Source organism: Ctenocephalides felis, unplaced genomic scaffold (genome assembly GCF_003426905.1).
Source record: "Ctenocephalides felis isolate EL2017-DRISC unplaced genomic scaffold, ASM342690v1 CF-g0.4_SCAFFOLD_01886, whole genome shotgun sequence".
NCBI lineage: Eukaryota > Metazoa > Arthropoda > Insecta > Siphonaptera > Pulicidae > Ctenocephalides > Ctenocephalides felis.
In genome coordinates, this window is record NW_020538040.1 from 14,567,531 (window position 1) to 14,594,380 (window position 26,850).

At 31.1% G+C, this 26,850-nt stretch overlaps 1 protein-coding gene across 1 annotated transcript; it reads right to left on the reverse strand.

Annotated features, from left to right (window-relative positions):
• Positions 1-564: 564 nt before the first annotated feature.
• LOC113374677 (methenyltetrahydrofolate synthase domain-containing protein-like) lies at positions 565-2,074 on the reverse strand. Its single transcript, XM_026614652.1, has 2 exons — positions 1,299-2,074; positions 565-1,186 (listed from the first exon to the last, which is right to left on the reverse strand). Exons 1-2 carry the CDS (start codon positions 2,072-2,074, stop codon positions 565-567), a joined length of 1,398 nt encoding a protein of 465 aa, XP_026470437.1.
• Positions 2,075-26,850: the final 24,776 nt, after the last annotated feature.

A 26,850-nucleotide genomic window follows, 5' to 3' on the forward strand; every position in this document is an offset into this window, starting at 1 on the left:
TCAAAAAAAGTAATTTTTTGCCAAATTCATAGTTTCTCAAAAATCTAATTTTTTCGAAGCAAATTTTTTTCAAAAATGTTAATCGTTTTAAAAAAAATAATAATTTTTGGTACGGAAAGTTCAGGGCAATTTGCCTTAAGGCACGATGCCCTAATTGCCTTAAGACATAATTCCACTTACAGCTAGTTTCTTATAATATAATAACTTATTATATAAAAATATTTTATAAACTTTTATATTTTTGTTCATAAAAACACTATTGGTACGTATTTATGATACTTATGTATGAAAGCTAGAACAATTAAATGTTTAATAGAGATTATAAATAAACAAAATTTTGTACTTTATATTTTAAAATTAATATTTAACTAATAATAAACACTTTTTTCAGTAATCAAAACAACACAATTAGATTAACTATATAACTCGAAATTTTTATTAAGCAAAGTAATTATGCTTATAATTAGTATTAAAAATACTATAAAGATAAATAACATTTCATTATTAATTGTCAGGTTCTGAACACAAGAATTTTGACGTTGTTCTAATGTTAAATAAATTAATTTATACGGCATTCACATCTGTCGTTTCAATCCTAGTGATTGGCCTAGCAGGCTTCACAGTCAAAATATGCGGTTCACATGAGGTGGTTCCTTCTTCACCACCTCCAACTTTCATACCAGAAAGGGATTCAATAATGGCGTCCACTCCAAGGGAGTTGACACCTGCAGGCTTCATCGCGAAGTGCAGGTAGCAAAAACCTTTCACTCCCCTCCAGGTGATGTCAAAAGGCTTGACACCCCTTTCTGCCAGAGCAGACTTAATGTCACGCACTCTATCCGTCTTCGCGATGTTGCCCACCTTCACGCTAAATTCGATCTGCGGCTTTGTTCTACGCGTGCGCCTCTTTCGCAAATTATTGCGTCTGGATTGGCCATTCTCATTAGATACGTTCAATACGTCCAATACGTCGTTCTCCTCCTTCTCAGAGACACGTCGTCGTCTCAATCTACGGCCATTTCGTCTATGCTCTGATGCATCACCATCACCCTCATTTGGCTCGGATTCGCTATTCTTTGCTGACTTACGGGGCCTCCTTCTCTGTTGAAATTTATTAGGGACTCTCACTTTCTCCACGCTTTCATTGTCAGTGTCTACCTCTTTTAGCACGATCTGCTTTCCAGCGCTAAGATAAAAAATAATATACTTTACATAATGATGTAAACTAATTATATATAAACACATGTATTCTAGCAAGCATTCATACATTGATTTTAAATACACTATTAAATACTTACGCTTCTTCCTCTTCTTTGATTTTTTTCAAGACATTTACAGTGTTTAAACGTCTTTCGGAGATCAAATTCCACATTATGTGAGTTGGCCGTGGTGGTCGTCCCGAGACCATGATTGTCTCAGTAGGTGTTATTATAATGTCAACGGGCACATCGTGAGCACCAAATAATGCGCTGGGCATATCGTCCTTCACCTGGCAGTCATGCACCAACGTGATAATAAGAGCATTCTGGTTTAGGGCTTTGGCATGCTGCACAATGGCAAATTCAAGATCTGTGTATCCGCGACCCTTACCAATTCGCAAGCCATTGCGAGACACTGCCACCGATCCAATGATCAGTAAGTCAATGTTAATATCAGAGTTTAAATCAACAGTTGGAGCTTCATTTAATCCTTTACGAGTAATTGCACGGCGGACATGGTACTTGGAGTTGTTTTCAGGCATTACAATTTTGGTTAGTAACCCAGATTGTAGTCGAGGGACAGGGACTACTAATTGCTTACCTTCCTCCAACGCCAGTATTCTAACACATTCCATTGGCTTATCTGGATTTACTAAAACGGTCTTTGCTTGTTTGAAAACATCGAGTTCACTTAATCTCTGCGCGGCATCAAAGGCTCCCTTGAAGTTTGGGATCCGATTAAAAACTGGACGTGGGAACAGTGAAAGCCGGTTCTCATCCAAGTATTTCCAGACACCTCTACGGATTACTTGCTTCGTCACCCCAGCTTCAGCTTCCTTTGCTTCCTCTGTAAAATCCATTCTAGATTTGTCCATTCTAATAATCGTCAAATTTCAATCAAGAAATACTATCGCGAAAATACGATCGCGTTTATAAACACAACTCGACGAGAATTGTTGATTTGATTTGTTTTTGTTTGACGAAAGTCATCACTACTAGACTAGCATTTTTTTAATAAAAAAACAAATGCTTTCAAAATTCTAAATTGATAAATGTCCGAAATATAATCGTTCGAAATATAACCGTCGTTTAAAACGGTCATTTAAACCAAGACCGAGAGTATTGTTTATTGACGTACAACTTACGAGTATAATACCACTTCCAACAAAGTTTAATTAAACTGATAAATGAATTGATACTTTCATAGTTGTAATTATAATTTGATTTGCAAATGGTTATGTTAAATTTTTGACATATAATATATGAAATTTATCATTTAACCCAGTGGTTTCCAACCTTTTTTGCACGGCGCCCCCGCTATCTGATATCAAATTATCAGATATTTTATAGAAATTTTAACAATAAGTATAAATTTTGTTTACATTCCTATGGGTTCCGTACCAATGTTTATCCGTTAGACAGCTACGCGCTTTATATTTTGTCTCTATGCAAGTTAAAGCAGTACGATTGCTTTGAAAAAAAGTTCAGATCTTCCAAAATATGTCAAAATAATGAAAACATTTAGGCTACGTATTTTGTAGAACATACTTTGTTCATGAACCTAGACACAACGGGATTTACCATAGACATAACAAATTCCGAACAGAAATGAGTCCTTCCGAATGATTCCAAACCATTTCGTAAACGTTCTAATAGCCCTTGAACGTTTTTATTTATTATAAAAGCACATTTTTAAAAAAAACGAAATTTAGAAAAAGTGCCGGACTATCGGTGGATGCCGGACTAAAGGACTTCTACTGTATATAATTGGTACTAGCATGCACCACTAAAAATTTCAGTAATTAGATCATTCTTTGAAGAAATTTGAGGTTGTAATAATGAACTTTTTCAATTTTTTTGAAAAGACATGCTTTCGGATTTATCAACATATATCTGACTAGTTTCAAATTAAAGATTTCTAAAGCATATATAATTTTTATGAATGTAAATATTTGAGTGTTTGAATGTATTTTAGTTATAATTTTCAACTTATTTCTACCCGCACACCTGGCTTCCACATTGCCACCAAATTGCACTATAACATGAAATATTTGTATGAAATGAGAAATGAGAAAAAAAATGAAAAATTGAGCAGTACTTAAAAAAGTGTTTAAACAGACAACATTCAGACAAAAAGAGAAATATTAAAATAAATTTAAAAAACATCATATTTCTTAACTAAAGCCTTTAACATTATTTACTTTATCATTATTACAGCCCTGGAAACATTACAATCCTCCGGCAACTTAATTACCAAAATCCCTATTAATCAAAATCAGAAAGCAGTTTGTCTTATACCCGTTCTTCTTAATTAATTCATTTAAATCAATCCGCCGTTTTTTTTATCGACAGCAACTAAATATCTGAGGTCAATAATATCGCCTCGAGTACCCACTCGAAGTACTTGTTCCTTAAGAGGCGGCTTTCGGAGCGGTCTTTAGACCATGCTGGGGTCAAATTAAATCGATAAAAAATCTATATTGGAGGTCAATTATTGCACGATCGATAAATATAACGGAAGATGATTGCCGTATGTAGTATGTCTGCCAGACGTGCAGTATACCTTAATCATCAATCAATAATGTATCGATGGGCGAAGAACGAGAGCTGGGATTCTTGGCAGTCAAACTAATAATAGTTGGATAATTAACTATTTGGATATTGAATTAACATTAGAACACGTGCAATTTTATACCAAAAAAGAACAAAAACGTAATAATATTATTAAGGATTCTAGAAGTCTTCGAAAATTCTACGTAAACTGTTAAAAATGTTCCGTTGCTACAACCAGTAAATATAGGGTAGCCCATTTAAAAATTAGAATTTATCGATAGCAACTTGCCTGTAGGCCACACCGTTCGGAATTCGAAGTTGCGATATATAGGAAAAAATTAAGAATTTTGAGACCTTTCTAACGATGTATAATATTTTATATGTTTTCTTTACATCTAAATAACGAAATATCTAAACCGTAAGATCACTAGATCACTAGAAACACTAGATGGACCACCTGTTATATCCCAAAAAGACAATATAGGTCTTCTATTGCCTATCAACTTAAACAACTTGTTTTCATAAAACCACATTTTAGTACACTACTTTTACACTATAAAAGTCTATCATACAATCATCAGTACTATCATCATTGACCATTGGATCTAATAAAAACCAAATAGCCCAACCAAAAATTGCACGTACAGTACAAAATTCTGGCCGCAGTTTTGTTGGCCTTATTTTTGAGTTACTATATCTATTTAGTACAAACTATGGTAAAGTCCTATTGCTCATGAAAAGCTTAACCAGTTTAGTAGTACCATTTCATCTTCTTCTTTATCATCTCAGTTTGGTAGTTTCAGTAAATAAACTTCCTAATTGTGCAAATTGGTAACAACTCCTTAGTAGTCTCTAAATCAGCAGACTAGCTTGACGAAACTCTTTCTTAAATAATTTTATTCCTAAGCTGGATTAAATGATTTCCACAAGCCTTAGATTACACAGGTCCACAAAATAGTGGTCTGTAAAAAACAAACCTGAAGTCAAACTTGGAATTGACCTTCCTGGTTTATTTCCCTTGGAATTGACCCTTCCATTGGCTGCAGAACAGAGCAAAATGAACGAAAAACAATAAAATCATTTGCTCCAAAATGCTTCTTTCACATGGAAGCTGGAGTTTTAAATTTAGGTTTTATCTTGTCCTGGTGATGCTCAAATTGGTTTACTATATGAACCCCACAAACGATATTAGGTATCCAAATTTGGAATTTGGAAGAAACTTTCACTTTTCATACAAAGTCATAACCTTAACTGTAAGTTTCTTTGCATTTTTTTATCCCGATGTTCAAGGATTCTTAAAATTGTTGGTACGTTTGTGAAAAATGCAGTGAAATAAAAACTGTAAAAAATCTCACCCACAAGTTTACCATTTGGTATGAAAACTATTTCAATATCTAGCGAATCAAATAACATAACTGCAGCAAAAATGTTATTAGTAACAAATCACTCAATAAGTAAGTTTATGTGTATAAAATATATCGATCTAAATGTTCTACATGGTATACCACATACCACTAAGTTGACCAAGATACAAATGTCTCGATAGAAAACATTTGTTATGACCTTGTTTTAATTTTTGATATCTGACAATGCTTGTCAATTTAGTATACATCAAGTACTTAAACTAACAATATCATATTTTTCAATTGTTTTAAAAATGTCTAATTTTATGCCTGAATGTGTTGAATAGTGTCAAAATATTTACTTATTTTCCTAATTTGAAATAAAAAGCTTTTTATTTAGGCTTCGAAAAACTTGTAATTTACTTCAGAATGTTCCATTTGTTACACTGATTATTTGCGAGGCTTGGCCATACTGGAAATTCAATAAAAATTTTTCAATTTCACTGGAAGTTCAATGGAAGTGTTTCAATTTCACTAGAAGTTCTTCAATTAACTGTCGTTGTATCTTCGATGAAGACATTTCAGAAAGTCACAGGATAATCATGTTGCAGCCTGAGATGATGAGGATTAGGTGACTCGTACCCATGCTCCTCCGTCCGAATTATGATCCAAATCATCCTTCACTTTTTATAAGTATAATTTCTAATCTTTATAATTGTTCGGACTAGAGACGCGAACAAACCAGCTGATAACATGAACAGTGTTACCAACGACTGTAGCCCCCCTCTGTTCCCCATCTCGAATAAAATAAATAAATGTTTGCAATAATTTGAATTTGGTAAATATTTTGATATTTTGGATTTTAAATTAATTTTCATTTGTTATATATGTTTTACACATACTAGATCGCGTATTTAAAAAAATGACATTTGTACAACTTGTTTTCATGAAATGCGGAAAGCATATATTTTTCGTTTTCATTTGGAGAAAAGTGCTGTAGAGTCCAATCGAATGCATGTCGAGGCATATGGTAAAAGTGAACTATCAAAACATCCTGATAATTTCAACGATTCACAACTAATGATTTGGATGTGAAAAATGAAGGACCTGGAAGACTACCAAAAAGGTTTGAAGACACCAAACTGCAAGCGATACTAGATGATAATGACACTGACTTAAAAGAACATGCTATAAATGTTGGGATGTTGCACAAACAATAATTTCTGATCGTTTGAAAGATATGAGAAAATTTAAATATCCTAAAAATGGGTGCAACATGAATTAAATGATGGTAACCGTTAAGAACACTTTTTGAATTTGGCGTCAAAGACATGACAGAAAATCAATTTGGCATCGAATCGTTACTGGCAATAAAAAATAGATCCTAAATGACAAAAGACATGAGTTTATCAAAAACAACATTCAACATTGACTGCAAAAGCAGATGGATTCGGCAAGAAGACAATTGTTCGTTTGATTAGACCAGATTGGCGTCCTGTATTACGAGATGTTAAATCATTTTTATATGAGATGAAGTTTTTTAAGTGCAAACAAAATGTAAATTTAAAATATTAATGCATTCAATAATAATAAATGCATTCAATATAATAACTTTAATAAATAATGAGTAGTACTGCCCTAGGGCTGGAGCTCACTTGAAACTCCAACTCCATTCAGGGAAAAATTGAAACCTCTTAATAATATTCTGAAATAATTATTTTGGTGTCCAAAAATTGTTTAAAAGATGGACAGAATGTGAGGCTGGCAATAACCAATACTTTGACTAAAATAATTTTTATTTTCCTATTAAAAATTAGTGTCTTATTCTCACAAAATCTCATTTTATACTGGTATACGCCTCTATATGAAGCTTGAGATAATATCAAAAATGCGTTGATGTAAGTTAACACGTTGACTTCGGTATGAGTAGAAACTAGTTCTAGTATGCTAATAATTTGGGGGTAGATTTAAAGTAAATGTTGCACTGTCGACACCAGCACCAAAAAAGAAAGAGGAGATGTTGACTAGTTGTCGACAACCGCAGTCAACGTGTTAAAAAACTAGAATATTTTCTGGTTATTATTTATTGCTACTGCTCACACAAATTATTATAGATAGTTTATACAGTTTATATAAATAAATTTCATTTATTTTATATTGGCACTGGTATAGTTTTAAACCAATGGATGAAACTGGTGGAAGCTGGTGACTTTGGAATCTATGTGTTTCCAAAATATTTGTAATTAAATTATTCTTTAGCCAATTATCAGACATCGGATATACTCTCGATGAATTGTCTTCATATTACAATAGCATCCTATTTTCCCATTTCTACTAAATTCACATATCATAATCTTCCTTCATAGTGAGAAATTTACCAGTAGACTTCACGTCTAACTCATCTTACTTGCATTTATCTTTTCCCGTAACGTTTGACCTGATTTAATGTCGATCTCATCAAATCGATATTATCGTCAGAGTCATCACCTGTACGATATCATTATGGGCAATGATCGATAATAATTTGCAGAGATTTGTGCAGAATCATTTATCATACTTTGATCAGGAAACAATTAAAGTTCAAAATTTACTGAGATGCGCAAATTAATGTTAGTAATAAAATATAATGATAATGATTTATTAGATATAATAATAAGTAAAGATTCATTGTGACGGAACTTATTGGTTCTTCGTGTTTATATCATATTAACGGATTGTACTATTTATAATAATATTATTATTAACGTCTCAAAGAAAAAGTTCATGTTTTCGCCAACCTAAGTTTTAGAAAAATTCATGTTGCGCTCTTAGAACATTCGCCATGTACATATGTATTAAGAAACATTATTATATAATATTAGTATTTGCATGTATCAAGAAGTTCATACAACTTGCCTAGAAAAAAATTCTACCTGCACATAGTTATTATATGGTTGTTCCATTGTTTAATGGTTAAGCTCAGGGACACGACAGGGAGTCGTGAGTTCGAACCCCGTTATGGACAACCTGATATCGTGCAGTAGCGATGTCCATTTTCACTTGGCAATATAGATCAAAAATATGTTTCCAATTCTTCCCTGAATGAATTTGGAGTTTTAACTAAGCTCATGCCCTAGGGTAGTACTACCCATTATTTATTGAAGTTATTATATTGGATGCATTCATTATTATTGAATTCGTTAATATTTTAAATTCACATTTTTCACACTCAAAACACTTATTATTTCATATAAACATGATGGAAAAAGTAATTATTTTTCAATTAACTCTATTTTTATAACAAAAATTCTATAACATGCGAAACTAATTCACTTATCAGGGGCTTCGTATATACAACTATTTATTGATGTAAAATTAGATTTTTATAGTGTAGAGAACACAATATTTCAGTGGTTGTATTTTTTAATAAAATTATTTTGATTTCATTAATGTCTTTATAAATCCAATGTGTTATTGTTTCAAAATTTATAGTTATAGCAAACACGGTTTATACGATTAGAGGAATACATTTTTTTATCATCCAAACGGTGCTGTATTTTAATTAGAAAATCACTTATAAATTAAATTTTGATTGCAAAATTTTTGATATTAGTATTTGAAGTTATAACAAACATTTTAAGAAAAAAATGTCTCAAAATTCAATCTTGTAATACAAATAGTGCACTCTAAATGCACGATAATGCCAATGTATGTGTCCAAATATTTTTTAAACAAATTGCATTCATATTTTATATTTATGTTCATACCTATTTTATTTGTCATTCAGTTTAACCAAAAAACATCTAAAATCGTCAGAATGAAGTTTCATTACAATTATTTTCCATATCCATTTTTTGAGAGCAATTTTGACTATGATTTTTAAATTCTGGATCACTTTTTTCGAAGCAATTTTTGAAAACTCATTACTTAATTAATTATTAATTAGAAAAAAAGAATTGCAGATCAGCCAGATAGCTAAATAGAAAAAAATATACCTCAAGTATGGGATTTTTACTATTTGTAAAACTTCAGTTACAACATCTGAACTAAAAACAACTTTTTTTAACCAATATTTAATATTTGATTTTTTATTTGAAGTTCCTAATAAAATATTACCTCTACGCCACGCAGGTGCATTAACATTTTAACAACAACCTGTAGATTTTTGTATTCTGCACGCAACCTAGTTGCCCATCCTTTTTTCTTAGTATGTGAATTATTTGAAATTGCTTGACAAGAATCATAAACAGTTTTAAAATTCTGAATCAAAAAAATAAAATGTACAAAGTATAAAATAACGAAAAATAATATAAAAATTAATAATTTAGTGGTACACATATATATTAGTGTACTACTAAAATGATTTGAAGGAATTCACTATTGTGAAACTATTTATAAAACAAATTAGACATACAATATTGTTGAACAAATCCAAAATTATCCCAACAGAATTTTTTTCCAGGTCCTAATTATTTTTATATATTTTATACTAACTCACCACATATCATCGTGACTGTTTTTAGTACCACTTTATATGAAAACTGCTACATAACATATTGACTGTGATTCTCTATTACTATGATTAAAAATGTTCGGAGGTAAAAAAATCTGAACATGAAAGGGTATGGATCAATTGATAGTCGATTTTAATACACCATTTTTACTTTTTTTAAAGTTTTTGAACAACCCTTGACTTTATGAATTAAATTTTCTTATAAGAATTAAAATAAAGAACAATTTAAAACAAATCTTGTTTTTGTTTTTATTTCTCTATTTTATTTACAACTGTCCAGTTAAGGACATTTAGTAAATTTGGGGAATTTTCAATTGGCGTAAAGAGATATTGTATACTAAATGGACATGTTGGAAAAACAACTCAAACTAAATTTTTTAACTTTTTTTTATTTTAACTGTTGTTAATAACGAGTACTAGTAAGGAACCCTAAATATAGAAAATCCATAAACCCATTGAAAATAACTTCTGCAAATAATCAAAAATTCAAATATTTAGCAACTCAATTGTATCAATGTCGAAGGCTTCCTAGTGAATTCATGGTTAGAGCAATGAGCGTCAATAAAGAGTTATCACTCATCAGTAAAAAAGATATAAAATAAAATTCATTAAACAGAAATAAGCCAACCGTTGGGTTGTCTCCAGAAATGCGATACAGTTAAGTAAAATCACCACAACAACTTTCTTTCAAGGCCCTTAAATTCTGATCGATGTTTTCATGGCCCATTTCTCCTAAATTCTCATCCACGCAAAGAAATGTGTCACAGATTCTTCTCCATCGAAGACAAGGTCAAGTGCATTGCGAAGATATCAATCTTCGCGAAGATAAGAGAAATAAAGAAGATGGAAAACAAGTGCGCAGAAAAAAAATGAATTAAAAAATATTTATGAATTTCGATCGGAATGAAGGGTTACCGTTTTGTGGACTTGTTCGCCCGACCTGTTCTCGGAGAGAATAAATGGGTCGGAATTTGACTTGAGCAATTATTTAGTTTTAAGTGAAACACTTTGAGAATTTTAATTTAAAAAATTTTCACACTAAAAGTATAATTAAGGACAAAAATTATTGATTGCTTTTTATTAAATAATAATTTTTGGTAGTTGTTAGAAGGATAAAATTGTCACAACTGAATTCTGGGATACTTATATAATATATAACAAACGGTATTACCAAAAAAAATATGTATTTATCAAAATTTCTGCATTAAAATGTATTTAACCAGTTATAAATCGTCTCGTAAAAATTATTATTGCCTCATAAAATGCCTTTTAAATCGGTTCAAACGTTTTTTTTTTATTTTTACACCCTACATAAAGACCTAAAAATAAAAACTATTATTGAGATGATAAAAGAAAGGAGCAAAAATACCACGAAAAACTACCAAGTCACCCTAACAAATATTTAAAAGAATTGAGCGAGGAATATCCCACACGAAGATTGAAAAAGAAATGGCCATACGACCTCAAATAAAATGTCAAAAATAAAAAAAGAGAGATATCTCATAGGAGATAATCTCTTAAATGCATTAACACCAACATCATATTGTCTTAAAAAATCTATATTATTTTGATTGACAATAAAACTATGCAAAAAAAATATTTTTTATAGATATTATAAATACGCTTAATATTATATATAATGTTAGGTAGAAGAGAGTGGTTCGCCAAGAGGGGAGAAGGGATCTAAAAATCAGGTGATTAATAAAAGCCCCTTATTAAAAAAAATCAGAATATTAAAAAATACAATTGATTGTGCGATTTAAAAAAAATATTGGCGAGAAAACTAATAAATTTTCTGCTGGCAATTATTAATAACATTGCGGTTTTTATATCGCAACTCGCATCATATATAACCGCCTCGAGCTTGTTAGTATTTTTATATTTTTCTGCAATAAGAAATTTTTAAATAAAAAATTATAAACCGCAGAAGATACAATTCAATATAATCAATTGTTCCGGATTATTGAAGACATTTCACAACGAAACAAACATTCCATTGTACAACTTTGAAATTGTTTTCACACGCATAAAAATATTCAATGTCAATTGGAATGCGATTTAGTAAAGGAACTGGAAGATGGAAAAATCTCGTATCTTAATAAAAAGCTCATAAATAATAGAAATGAGACTCTTTCATTATTTTTATAAGTTGGTATTACCAACTAAGAGCGTTATTTTACAAGAAAAATATTTAAAGTTGATGATAAAACAAGAAATTGGTAATTAACGACCAGCCATACATGAATGGATGTTGATGATCCTAAAACATGAAATAGTTGGTATGTGTCCTGAAATCTTTCTAGTTTGTCAATAAATCTCAAAAAATGTTCAAATATGATGGTAGGTCTCCATGATGTAAGCTTAATCAAGAAACCACTGGTTACCAGATCAGTACTCATCTTGGCTAACTTGATATCAATCAGTAATAAAAAATTGCATCAAATACCTAAGGTCAACCGCTAAGTGTATTCTAATTATTTTAAATAAAATAAAAATTATTCACTTCATTTATATAATAAAATTTTTCTTGTAAAAGCTATTAGAACTACTAAATAATACTTAATAATGATCTGTGCTTTCTATTGTAGTTCTTATTGAATTGTTAGACATTCTAATCTAGTAATATGTTATAGGTGGCTAAATGCTCTAGTAAGCGAGGCCAATAAAAATAAAAATAAAAAAAATAATGATAATCTAGTAACTTTCTCGAGAAGGAAACCCAACGGTCTACCATTTCTTTTCATACATCTTACGTGTATCTCCAATATGAGTAAAAATAATATTTTATCATAGTTCAATTGAAAATTGAGTTCATTCCAACAATTGTATATATAACATTGCGTATACGAGTACAATGCAAATGTTATGATTTGATTCAGTTATGATATAGTGAACTACACGATGACCTGATGTATTCTGTTTTATAGTTCTTACATTAGACCAGCGGTTTGAGGTTAGGTTAGACATCCGTGGAAACAATGTTGCTTCTTTTCGTTATTATTATGTCATTTCCCATAGGCTACCATCGGAATTCCGAACTAGAAAAGGCAGGGATAGACAACTCTATATTTGAGTTTGATAGAAAATTAAAAGACTTGATAATGAACCTCAGAGTCAGTTTTGGATTAGAGGTAATGGATGTCGGTTAGCAATTTCTTGTCTTGGGTTCGGTCCCAACCTCGGCCAGCTCGGTTTCAAGCAGTATGATAGCAGATCAGATATGTCAAATATACTATCATCATGGGCGGGGAACAAATACGCTTTACACTGTATTAGTGTTTTTAGCATATCACAGATGGTGGTATTGTGCTTCAAATTCAACGTTGGTACCAATCTATTTCGGTTGACGACTTCTCAAACCAGTTTTTTACCAGGATTTTCTTAAAATATCAAATTGCAATAAATAAATATAGTACACTATTGTTTCATCAAATTTTGTTAGTGTGCATGATTGTTGGCGTAAAAAATTGATGATCAGAAAATACTGCACACGGATTGCTTAGATGAATATTGCTTGGTGCAGCAGCTGCCACATTAGGAATCTCTGGTTTATATAATATGATATGCCACTTATATATATATATATATATATATATATATATATATATATTATGTATAAATAATACATAGTTTTATACGCACGAAGAGCACGTCGTTCATCGGCACATGCACATGGCGCGACGCCACGGTCTGTGCTCTACTCTACATAATAACGCGTGAAATCGCATTGAAAACATTTTATAAGAAAGAATACTATATACTTATGAAATATAAAAAAATATGTGAACAATATGTAGTAAGTATCAAATGGTATCACTCCAACACAAGCCCTCAAAGCTCCCATAAACTTGTTTAAGATGATTTTACTGAAGAGTTCCTTATCCCCTAAAATAAAGCTACAGACGCCTTTATTGAGACCTAGATAGCTTTCTGAATAATTCTTAACATTTCCATAGCGTTTATCTGTTATGGGCGAGTTGAATTTATCTTCTTCCTTCTTTGAAGCCTAATTAGTTCTCATTTCTAATTCAAGTGAACCCTAGTTAGTTCTAATTTATATGCTTCTCATCTATTTTTTTCAACATCGAGTAACAATTTCAGTCCAAAACTGAAATTGTTAATTGCATTGACCAAAATGGCCGTATGGTCAATGCTTTGGGCTTTTTTCGAAGACCCATCATCGTCGCATCCAAAAGATCCTTGGATTTTAATCTTGGTTCAATATATTTTATGTTTTCTCTGCTACACCAGTCCTGTTGTATTTCTAATTGACATGTTCTTTATTACTTTCTCGACTTTGATTCTTAAGATGCATAGGATTTCTTGTCATCTTGTTGAATATTTTTCTGATCAAATTTCCCTATAGTACAATTACTTAATATTACAATATTTCTCTCGCAATCCAAAAATTTCCTAGTTGATCACTCACTCTTTTACCAATGTCGTTTTCACTTTGTAGATTTATGGACCGATTCTGCTCCATAACAGACATATGTTATGGCAAGGTTATGTCATAAAAAAAATTCCAAAGAAATTCGTTCACAAAAGCCATGTGGTTGCTGTGCAGTCAGGTGTTTTTCTCAGGTTATCAGATAGAAAACCTAACCTAGAAACCCCCCAAATGTCAAAAAAAAACGATCTTAGATAACAGGGTCTTTCTGATTCAGGTTCATAACATACGAGTGACGTTGCAGTTTATGTGTAAAACGCCTGAATGCATAGCAAGTACATGACATATTGACAGTGTTCAGTTTGAATCAGTATCATAATGTATGGAAGTTGGAGCGTAACATGGCCGTGCCATATTATTGGTCTGTTGTGCGGCAGAATCGGCCTTAATGGGCCTTAATTCAATATAATAAAGATTGTAAAATCAGTCTGACTAATAAATCCGATTTAATAAAGATTATTAAACCAGACTTGTCTGATACATCTAATATAATAAAGGACATCAAGCCAATCTGACTTACGCAACTAATATAATAGAGATTATCAAACCAATTTGACTATTGTATCCAATATAATAAAGACTATCAAACCAGTCTAACTGATGCATCCAATACAATAACGACTATCAAACCAGTCTTACTGATGCATCCGATATAATAAAGATTATCAAACTAGTCTGTCTGATGCATCCAATATAATGAAGATGATCAAACCAGGGTATCTGATGCATCTAATATAATAAAGATGATCAAACCAGTCAGCCTGTTGCATCCAATATAATGAAAATTATCAAACCAGTTTGACTGATGCATCTAATACAACAAAGATGATGAAACCAGTCTCACTGGTGCATTCAATATGCTAAAGATGATCAAACCAGCCTGTCTAATGTATCAAATATAATGAAGATTATCAGACTATGCATTTTGGCCGGATTCTTCCTGATGATCCTGACTGATACATTTTGGTTGTATTTAAAAACCGATCCAGATATTCTATAAAATGTATCTATTTCATAATCCAAAATATATTAGACTTATTTTTTTAAATTTTCGTAATAGATAATACAAATGTATTATTGTTCTCGAACTATCCCTTTCGAAGCGTTAAATCTTGTCATGAATCGTGCCTATAAATGTTTTGTTGATGTGTTGCAGAATAAAATTATCATATCAATTCCATTCTGTTGAAACACAATTACGGAATTATATTATATTTACACACTATATAACATTGCGCTCCATTGAACAGAACGCAAACATTAATTCCTTTACTTTCTTTAGCTAATTTTATATTTATCACTGGGATTGCGTTGTAGACAAACAGCTGGGCGAATAATTTCATCACTGATAATAATATTTGTTTTTAGGAATTAGGCTTAAAAATTGAATCTGAAGTCTAATATAAAAAAACAATTTGCTTTATACATATTCACACGAAAAATAACATTTCTAGAAAATATCTAATTTTTATCTTAGGATGTAAGTAGAAGTTCATAGCAATATTTTGGCAAAGTTTTTCATTTAATAAAGAAAAATAGGATTAAAATCAGGTTATCGTCACATATATACAGTAAATAAAACGATTTATTTTTAAAATAAATACTGCAAACACAGATAAGACAAAATCTCAAGTTCATTGATCTATTTGACAATATTGATAATTATTGTCAATATATTTCTCATTTCTACTTTTATATGTATCACGATATATAACTAATATAGATATATAAATATCTTAATTATATTTCGTGAAAATTTATGGATAATGTATTGCTTATTCATAGAAAATAGATTTGGATAATTTTTAAAAGTATATTTTAATCATTTCAAAGGATAAAAAATATATGACATAGCAAAGGATAAAAAATATGGATATATGGACAGAACAGATAAACAATATTTTAGAGTAAAATATAAAGAGTGCTTAAACTTTGGATAAATTTAAATTTCTGTCTAAATGCAGTTATGGATTAAAATTGTCTTCAATCCTAGAAACAATGCCATGGCCAATTAGTAATCCATATAAATTGATATCACTTGAAATAATTAAATTATGAAGGCATTAATGAAATGCCCTTAGCCAAGAATTACTTAATAGGTTCCCAATCTGAATCTTACATTAAAAAAACGCATAAATGTCTATTATTTCCAGTAATACGGTTAATTATTATTGACTTTTGTATATATGTGTGTCCAATTTGGCGATTCATCATAAATTTGTCATGTCAATAGACGAAGCAAAATATCCACAACTGAAGGTATCTTATTCATCAAAAATTAACACTTTCATGGTGAATAGACAAACAGCATTTATGTTTGTTTTTTGTCCAGAATATAAGTTAAAATAAAATTTAAAAAAATAGCAACAGAAATTATTGGCAACATCAATGAATCAGTCAACATCATCATCTCCATAATTTTATGATGTGGTAGTAGAAACTTCATATTCCTCCTATATGTCTACTCCATTATTCACAGAAATCTATTTAATCAATTTATACAAAAATTCATCATATTCAGTAAACAGAATTGTCTTTGCAACCACAGAGTGCCAGGTTTGACAAGCACCTCTGCCAGTCTGATAACTATCAGTAATGGTATTAAAAATATGTTTCCAGTAAAAATAGCCCTTCCTCGACATTGTTTCATCAAATTAAAAAGATATCATCAGTATTAAAGAAATTTTAATAATAAAAATGAATCACATATAGATAGGCCAACCGTTGGATTGGCTTCCAAAAATGTTGTTAAAGAGAAGATTCATAAATCTGGTAATACTCGAAATGAGTAACTATTCCTCACCAGCTCTCAGTCTTCATCTTACTATGATAACAAAATAATAATGTATTTCCGCTCGGGTTAGGAATACATAAACAGTTTCCGGACTATTATAACACTTACACGAAACAATGATCAAAGAGCCTAACTCCAAACTCATTGGATTGCAGGCGATGGAGTCAGTCACACAACACTCGGCAATTTTCTAATGATTATAATTTCAAATAAAAACGCTACGGCTAATATGCATAGGTAAATTTCTCGGAGGATTACATTCAATCCGATTCAATGTTTGTTTCACATGAACGTGGCGGCGACGTCGCCGGTGCGACGTATGGACCACTGCTGGGAGATTCGATGTGTGTGGTCTATGGTGGCAAAACGTAAAATATTAAATGAATTTTAATAAATTAAATGCCTCAAATAATCAATATAAAAATAGTAAATAATATACAAACGTATAAATTAAAGATAAAATGAGAGCAAAAGGTAAATGTATTGGGTGGCAACATATGTTTCATGAAGGTCAAAATTGGGGGTCAAACTACAAAAAAATGAGAAAAATTTAAAAACGACAAAATCTCCAATTTAGTAATTATCTTCCCTTTTTCTCAATTGATTCAGATAAGAAAAATGAATAGGAATTCAGATTTAGCAACTTCCAAAATTGTGACGATGAATTAAAGCTTTTATCGTACACCCATAATATTTTAGAATATTAAGACCATGAATTCTATCATCACACAAAGTTCCAAAAAAATAAATTTGGCTCATAAACACAATTTTTTTCCAACGGACGTTCTAGCAAAAATTTAAAATTCGGAAGTCAAAAAAGACATAAAAATCTATGGAGTCTCCTTATCTATGCTATAGAGTTAGATGCATAGATATGAAAATCAAAATATATATCAAAATCTCAATCTATAATAAATAAATTGACAAACATGTTCAAAAATTAATACCTGTTTCTTTCTATTTCAGAATATGACATAAAAACGCCAGAACAATTATTCAACTATCAATCTTCAAATTAAGATCAAATAATTCCTTTTTGAAATGGCTCTAAGGATACGAAGAGATGTCCAGAAAGCATCTTACTATGTTTGGTTTTTGGGAGCACAAGAAGCAAGAGGATTAAGAGGCGCCAGGGTACTCTATCCGGCTGTTCCTAGATTACTAGAAAGGAGTAGGGATCAGGAACCTCTAAAAGTCACACTACAGGTAAATAACGAATTGGTAAAATGATAAATTCAACTATTTTTTTATCATTTTAGTATTTTTTGAAAAATATGATAACTCGCTAGCATTTTCAATAACTTCATAGTTTCATCTTTTTTTAAGTCTTTCTTTCAGGTTTCCAATCCAAATTTCCAAACTTAAATTTGTAAGTGTTTCCATCATTCTAAATAATAAATTCAGGCATAGTTCTTTTTATTGTTTATTTGTTGACTTTGTATACACGTACATTAGTCATATACAATTCATTTCATTCATTCTTTACACATTTATTTTATTTGATAGTGTATAATTATGTAGTGCAACATATATCCTTTTCCTTGTCAATAATGTTATAAAATTGGTTGGGAGGGAGATTTTTTGCTTTGCTATCTCCCTCCATAGGTCTTGCCTACCCTTTTCCCATTTTTTGCACTCCAAAATGGCGTGCTCAGCATCCGCCCTAGTCACTCCCCACCCAAGCAATAGCAATTAGGATCGGTATTGATCCCAATTCTACTCAGGTGAAACGGACTGTATGTATGGTTAAATCAGGCATAGTTAGAAGTATAAAAACAGAAAGACTAATCCTAATAGCCTAACAGGGGAGAAAGTTGTTACATCAAATTCATGATGAGATAGTTGTTTCTTCGAAAAAGTTATTAGATAAAATTCATAACAAAAAATCGCTATAACTCATTTTAAACTCACGAATAAGTAAATATCCATTTCTTCTTCAAATCTTTTTCTTATTTTTCTTTTTTGTACCATCATCCCTATATAAAACTACATCACCGAACGTAGTTCTTGGACTCAATTTTTCAAACCTTATGAACAATTTATTTAATGTCCTATGTAGATACATTTTCCTGAATATGCTTTTCAATCTTTTCCCACAGGTTTCGCACAAAGGTCTAAAAATAGTTCAAGGTTCGGCTAAGCATTTCATACCCCATGGAGCAATAACTTGCTCTATGAGAAGTGGTGATGTCGTCGCATGCGTTTTGTTATTGTACAACCCTGCCACGAGGTGCCCACTGCACGTGCACGCGTACAGGTGCGACTCGGAGACCACGGCCAGTGCCTTACATGCCCAATTACAGGTAAAATAGATTTAGTAATAGAAATTATTTTTACTATAACATTTACATGTCATCTAAACTACGCACAAATATTACTTACAACTCATTCTTTTGTTAGACATTGCATAAGATAAAAAATATAACAAATTCTATTTTGTTTGTGCAAAGTACTCAGTTCAGTCCTCCACATCCCAGAACCATATATCAAGTGGTAGTAGAATATACTTGAAAATATATTTTCAAAATTTGTCTCTAATCGAAAATAGTCCATACAAGAAATGTGGTACGATGTATGTAAAATGGCAATGAAACCTCTCACACTAAACTTTCATGATTCGATTCCTTTATTAACTATAAAATATCTTTTATTTCCTCTAGGTCTTAGTAGATAGACCAGAAAACCAGAGAAGGTTTGCAGAATTAGAAACTAGACTTGGTTTAGGAGCAAACTCAGGAAGCAATAATGCTCCCAAACAAAACGGACAGAGTACACAACATGGAGGTAGCGGTGGAAGAAGATTCGATTCATCTCTCGGATCAGATACCGGTAAGTTATAAGAATTTAATAAATTATAATAAAAGACGTAAATTACAGAAAAAATGCACATAAATTTTGTCTTTTTACAAAAATATTATTTAAGTTTAACAGAAATGACTTTAAAAAAATCATCTTTGGAAATTAAACGATCAAAACGGTCATCAGTATTATAATATATATTGTTAATTTTAAACAAAAATAAAATGGATAAAAAGAAAATGTTATCAAAAATACAAATTACATCAATTGAACTTTCAAAATCCGAAATATAAAATTCTGCTCTTTTAGATCACTTTTCAAGAAAAAAAACCGATCGTTAAGTGGTTAAATATACCTTAAATTTCGCCATGAAATGTGTTTTATTAAAATTATCAAGCACATTTTAGAAAATGAAAAAAACAACATATTTTAATTTAGAGGGCGTACATTAATCAAATGTACGTTTAGAGGGGTTTTTACAAAAAATCACGAAATATCACGTGAAGAAGTGAAGTATATAGTAAGATATCACGTGTATTTATTTTTTACCTGACATTTTTTTTTAAAAATCGAAACATTATCGAAAAAAAATAAAATCAAAAATTTTACAATTTTTTCTCGTAACTAAAGAAAAAAAAAATTAAAATGTTCTTTAATTAAGAAAATCGACCGTGCAGAGTAGTTAAGGTAGAAAAAACTCGGAGTTATATCCGGCCGAAGTTATATCCGGCCGGAGTTATATGCGAGCGGAGTTATATCCGGTCAGAGTCATATCTGGCCGAGGTTATTTCCGGCCGAAACCTTATCCGGGCTGAGTTATATCCGGCCGGAGTCATATCCGATTTTTCAGAGAAAAATTAAAGTACAATTCAGCATGTATAAATGGAGTATCTTAGTAATATAACGAGATTAATAATAGGTTCAAAGTTGATATAAATAGGTATAAGTTTATAGAATATTTTAATTAGAGTATAAACTATCGTTATTAATCAATTCATTCTACTGCAAATGCTGCAATATAATATTTTTATAGCATGTTCTGTAAGCTGTATTGACACTAATTGTTACAACTAACGACGTTATTAGCTAGATCGAAATCAATTGTCCTTAATATCTAAAATATAGATTATTTTTAATACTAAACGCTATAATAAGACAATCCCACGGTCGCTTTTACAATTGGAATATTGCAGAAATGCTTCGAAGGGCTATTTTCGCTTGAAAACATATAGCCATCTAAATTTCCAAGTGAAAACCGATGTCACTAATGCTTGGCATTCGCTCATTAAGAGCGATGGGACCTGAATCAGAGGTCCCGGGTTCGATACCCACTTTGAGCAGCCTGTTGTCAGGCAGCAGTGACAACGATTTTCACCTGAAAATATAGACAGTAATATGTTTCCAAGTGAAAACAGCCCTCACCCGGCATTGCTGCACCAATAAAAATACTCGCCCGCCCTATTACAGAAATTGTAATAATAATATATCATATAAAGATGTGACAACTGATTGGGTTGCCATCTGTCAAACAGACTAGTATTAAGTCAAATCAGCACAACAGCTAATAGGACTATTGGGTTCTGATTGCTGTTCAAAAATAAATAAAAAAAATACTAATGCTTGGCATTGACTGTCCGAAGCGGTTATAAAACCTGGAACCTCCTTTTGAAATCTAACATAGCACTAACGACTAGACCACGGATGTTGATTCAATCAACCTAAACCTATCAAACCCAAACCTATCCCAACTTTGCATTCAAACGTCTAAATCTAAAAAAACATCTAAAAGTTTGTAAGGTCGAAAGATGCAGAATAAAATTAATTTTCTCGAAATTTTCTTAAAAAATCAGGAGTCTGACTGTCCCACAGACCAAATCTAGTTTGTATGGATCATGTACAAATTAGAACCTGTTCTTATAAATAAATTCAAAATTTACTGATAAAGCATATAGTTGCAACCTAAGATGTCTACATGTACATTATCATATATACATAAGTCATCACCCCCTCAATAGAATATATCGCAGTGTATTGGCATGATCCAGTTTCAGAGCATAATTTAAGTGCAGTTAAGAAAATATCAGCGCAGTATCTTTTAGCAATATATCAAGATTAAATTCAATGTAAATAGGTGAATGTATTCGTACAAATTCATATCTGTTCAGAGTCGTCTACGAGTTCAATTAATTAAAAGCATCGTGGTATTTCAAGGCTCGCCACTTGTAATCGTTTTGCGCCTATATCGTTTACCGTTCATTACCAGAATTAATTTATAACCAATACGCTATCTATTAGATTCGCCTCTCCTTCTCCTTCCTCGGCTACCTTTCCTTAATTCTTGTTCTTCGTCTATTTGACCTTTTCAGGCCTTAACCTTTTCGTGCAAAAGACGAGTTGCGCAAATCCGCAACAGAACACAAGACAAGACAAGACAACAGATTCACATTCGATTCAAAAGTCGAATACGACTGGGTAACGGTGTCGGGTCGTCGCGAATTAATTATTTCGTAATTTTTGTCGGCAAACACACAAAGACTAATTTCTATTGTTATTAGGCGAATGATCGATTACCAATAATTAATGCGATTTGGCCAATAGGTAATTATTATTGTATTCGGAAGGAAGGACTGACTGACTTGAGAATATGCAACTGCTTTATGCAACCATAGTAGAAATACAATCTGCCAAAAAAAAATTGCAAAAAATTACAATTAAAAAAGGATTGATTTTGTAACATGCAACTACTTTATGCAATCGAAGTTGAAATACAATCTAACAAAACAAAAATTTTAAAAAATCACAATTAAAAAGGATTGACTTGGAAATAATATGAAACTACTTTATGCAATCGTAGTTAAAAAACCACTAAAAAACGAAAATTATGAACTAGGTGTAAGCGGCATTTTTTCTTAATGAATATTGCATTAGCATCTCGATATATGTAAATAATAGCCTTGATCAATAAGAATTGAGTTACCGTTTATTTTAAAATTGAAGATAATAAATCGATTAGCATTATTACAAACTTTTTTCGTAATTCAAGCACTTTTTGTAGGGTTAGTGATATTTTAGGATGTTCGTTAAGACCAGGTTCTTTATAGCTGGCCTGGCCAAAAAAATATCTTTTTATCTATCTTTTCTAAAAACTGATCAGCAGTGTTCCCAATTCATATCTTCAGAACGTTTTTCAGAAATATTAAAATCGACTTAGGGTTTTTGGTCTATATTTTGGTCCAAGCTTACTTGTGGAATAAACCAAAGTTCAATCAATGCTTGTTTCTTTATTTTTTACTTTCATTAAAACTAGATTAGATTTTTAGACCTAAATTAAATTTAAGTCTAAATTTTTAAACTTGTCAATAACTTGTTAATTTCAAAATTAAGAATCCTTTTGAGTCACCTGAGTGGTAAATCTCCATTCCTTTATTTTCAAATCTATATCTATAATTTATGATAGCAATATATTCAAACGAACATATCAATGCAAACAGTGATTTAAATTTTAAACGTTTTATAACATTTTAATGCTAATTTATTTTTTATGCTAAATAATAACTTTTGTAAATATTGAAGCTTGTTTGACCAGGCAAAAAGTAAAATGTTAATTATAGGATTTATTACTGTAGTGAAAAAAATCGAGCAGTTGGGCATAGGATCCTGACGGGTAAAAAATATAAAAAAATAGAGAAAAAATTTTATTTGAAAGCAATAATAAAAAAATGGAGACAATTTTTATATGAAAAAAATAATGAAATTAATTTAATTTTATTATTGGGAAATTCATGTGTTGATTAATTGATTGAGTACGAAATTTTTTACCTAAAACCTATACACTGATGAGGCGTAGGCAATAAAAAAAATATTAAACAAAAATGTTTAATAATTTTGAAAAAAAATCAATTTTACAAAATATTAATTAAAGTAATACTTATTCCAACTTTGTGAAAGGATCATTCTTACAAAGTTTCATACGAAAATTGCATGCAGTGCTCTCTTTATAAAAAAATGTGCCCATGAAATAGGTACATGTTTCAAACAAAACTTGCATTTATTTCAAGAAATAATGAGTATAATTATAATAAATTAAACAGAAATAACTACCAAAGCAAGATTTAAAAAATAGTAAATGTTCTAAAGATATTTTTTTTATTTATTATGTTTTAAAATATATATTCAGACTATGATTTTCAAATTTGTTGTTCAACATAATAATTAAATTGAATCACATTGAATGAATGCATTCCATCAAATTTTCAAGTATTCAAATCGGTTGACCCGTGTTCCCCAAATCGTCGACAAAAATTTATATCCGCACACACACGCATACATACATTTTTTCTAATATAAGGTATGCCAAAATGTTCAGAAACCCTGAAACGTGAAGATCGGGAATGTTAATAAATGACGATTTTAATGAGTTTTTGGCCTTAAACACTCTAAAATATTACGAACAATGATTTAATTCAAAAAATTTGTTAGGCTATAAAAATCTCAAAAAAATCACAATTCTTTAATTTAGTTGAGATGAACTATTATTCTATATTTTTTTAAAAAAAAATACTAATAAAATGATGGATCGTTTTGCCTCCTGGCTGTCTCTTTATATTATGGGGTAAAAAGAACCAGGAGACATGTTTCTGAAAAACAGAAATAAAAACATTTCTACAATAATGAATTTGCTGGGAATTTTACTGAATATAGTCATATTCTTCTTATTGGTTGTTATATAGTTGATTTGGTTTTTACAATATAATTGCACAAACTCAAATTGGTCCTTATCCTATATGTAAATATTGGACCTAAATAGAAATATGGCTACATTGATTTTGGGGCCAAAAATTAATAAAATATTATTTTATTGCAGCAATATTGTTTTAGTAAAACTACAATCTACTATTTTCCCCAAAACTTTTTTGTACAAGGAAATAATTAGCTGCAGTTTAAAACCTATCAAGCATCCCGGCGCCTCAGTGAATTTGCCTTGCAAAATCGCTGCATTATCACTTCATTACCATGAAGAGAACTTGTGCATTTTCTTATGTAACAAGACAAAACCAATGTAAAACACGTATTAAGTCACCACTTACGAATTCTGTCACGTTCTCCCTCTTAAGTCAGTCAGAGTCTCCTCAGTCTCGTCAGTCGTGGGAACCGAACGAACGAATTATTGGCTAATTTATTCTCCTACAACACAAGATGTGTTGTGCGATAGATGGAAATGGGCATTGATAAATTATGAACTATTAGTAGACAAAAAACGAGATTTGTTCACGGCCAACTCATGTTCTCCGCAAAGATGACAAGGTAATTTGACTCTGATGCGCTCCGACAAAACATTAACGAATGTCTAAAGAAGTCGTTTAACACGAAGAAGTCGAAAATTCACACACGAGTGAATAAATGTAACTCATTTATTAACAGGTGTCGTGAAATAGATCTTATTTATAATGTTGTAATTATTATTCCCAATTATCATATCACTGGATTTGCATTCGGAAAACAGTTCCAATATATCCAATACTTTTCCAAAAAACTAAATTTTATATTTTATCATTGAAGAATAGTCATGATAATAACTGGTGGTGCATAGCATCGTGGCTTAAGACAAATTGCTAAAGCTTTCCGTACCAATAATTAATATTTTTGAAAAAGATTAAATTTTTTTTAAACTTTGAAAAAATAAGATTTTTGAGAAATATTAAATTTTTAAAAAAATTGACTTTTTTGGAAAAAATACTTTTTGAACAAAAAATGTTTTCTTTATTTTCCAATATTTTGGAAATATTGACTTTTTTTTCAAAGCAATCGTACTGCTTTAGTTGCATAGAGACAAAATATCGAAGCGCGTAAGCGCCGCGTCGTCGTCAAACTCACAAATGATGTTACGGAACCCTTAGAAATGTAAACGAAATTTATACGTATTATTAAAATCTTCATAAAATATCTGATAATTTGATGTGCATATGTCTAATTATCATTTTTGACCGCCAAATGACACTTTTTTAACATATTTTTATTGAGAGTCCATAACCGATGGACCTGCCTTCCCAAACATTTTACCACTTGTTCATTTCGTCAATACAAGTCAAATGTTTTTTGAACTATTAAAATCGGACGCTCCGTTCTCTGGAAAACGGAGTTACCGCTTTTGGCACTTTTTGCCCCGTATCGTCGAAACGGCTAGACCTGTCTTTGCCAAAACCTAATCAGCACGTCTCCTTATCAATAGGAATCGAATGTTTTTTGAATAATTGAAATCGGTTGAATCGGCTCCCGAAATCGTCAACGAAAATTTGTATCCGCACACAAACGCACACACATACATCTATTTTTCTAAGGTTCCAAAATGTTCAGAAACCCTGAAACGTAAAGATATACAAAAATTGTCATTTTTGATTTTTTTGCGATTACTATAACTTGCCCTACGGGAAGCTAAAAAGGTATTAGTACACTTTACTATTTATTAACTTCCCGTAGGGTAAGTTATAGTAATCGTCCAAAAATCGGAATTGAAAATTTTTACATTTCTCGACGTTTTGAAGGTTTCTGAACATTTTGGCATACTTCAGAAAAAATGGATGTGTGTGTGTGTGTGTGTGTGTGTGTGTGTGTTTTGTATGTCCGCGTTTTTTCGTCCACGTTTTCGGGCGCACGGATCAACCGATTTGAATGGATTAAAAAACATTCGATTCCTATTGATAGGGAGATGTGCTGATTAGTTTTTGGCAAAGGCAGGTCCAGCCGTTACGGAGATATGGAGCAAAGAGTGCAAAAAATAGAAAGCGAGTTTTTAAGAGAACGGATCAACCGATTTGAATGGTTTAAAAAACATTCGATTCCTATTGATAGAGAGATGTGCTGATTAGTTTTTGGCAAAGGTAGGCCCAGAGGTTTCGGAGATACAGAGCTAAATTTAAAAAAAATGGCTGTTTTTGAGAGAACTAAGCGTCCGATTTAAATGATTCAAAGAACTTTCTGCTTTTTTCAACAAAATAATTGATTTTGGAAAAAAAAAAATTTTGTTTCTAATTTTTTTTTCAAAAAAATTTTTTTGTAATTTTCGATTAAAAATTCAAAAAATCACCCAAGCTAAAAACAGTCTAAGCGCCACTCTGGTACAAATGTTTACCCAAGTGCGTTTAGACTGTTTGTGTACTGGAGCACTTTTCCAATTTTGTGAAAATTATTGAAAAATGTGAAAATGCCGCCAAGCTGAGCAC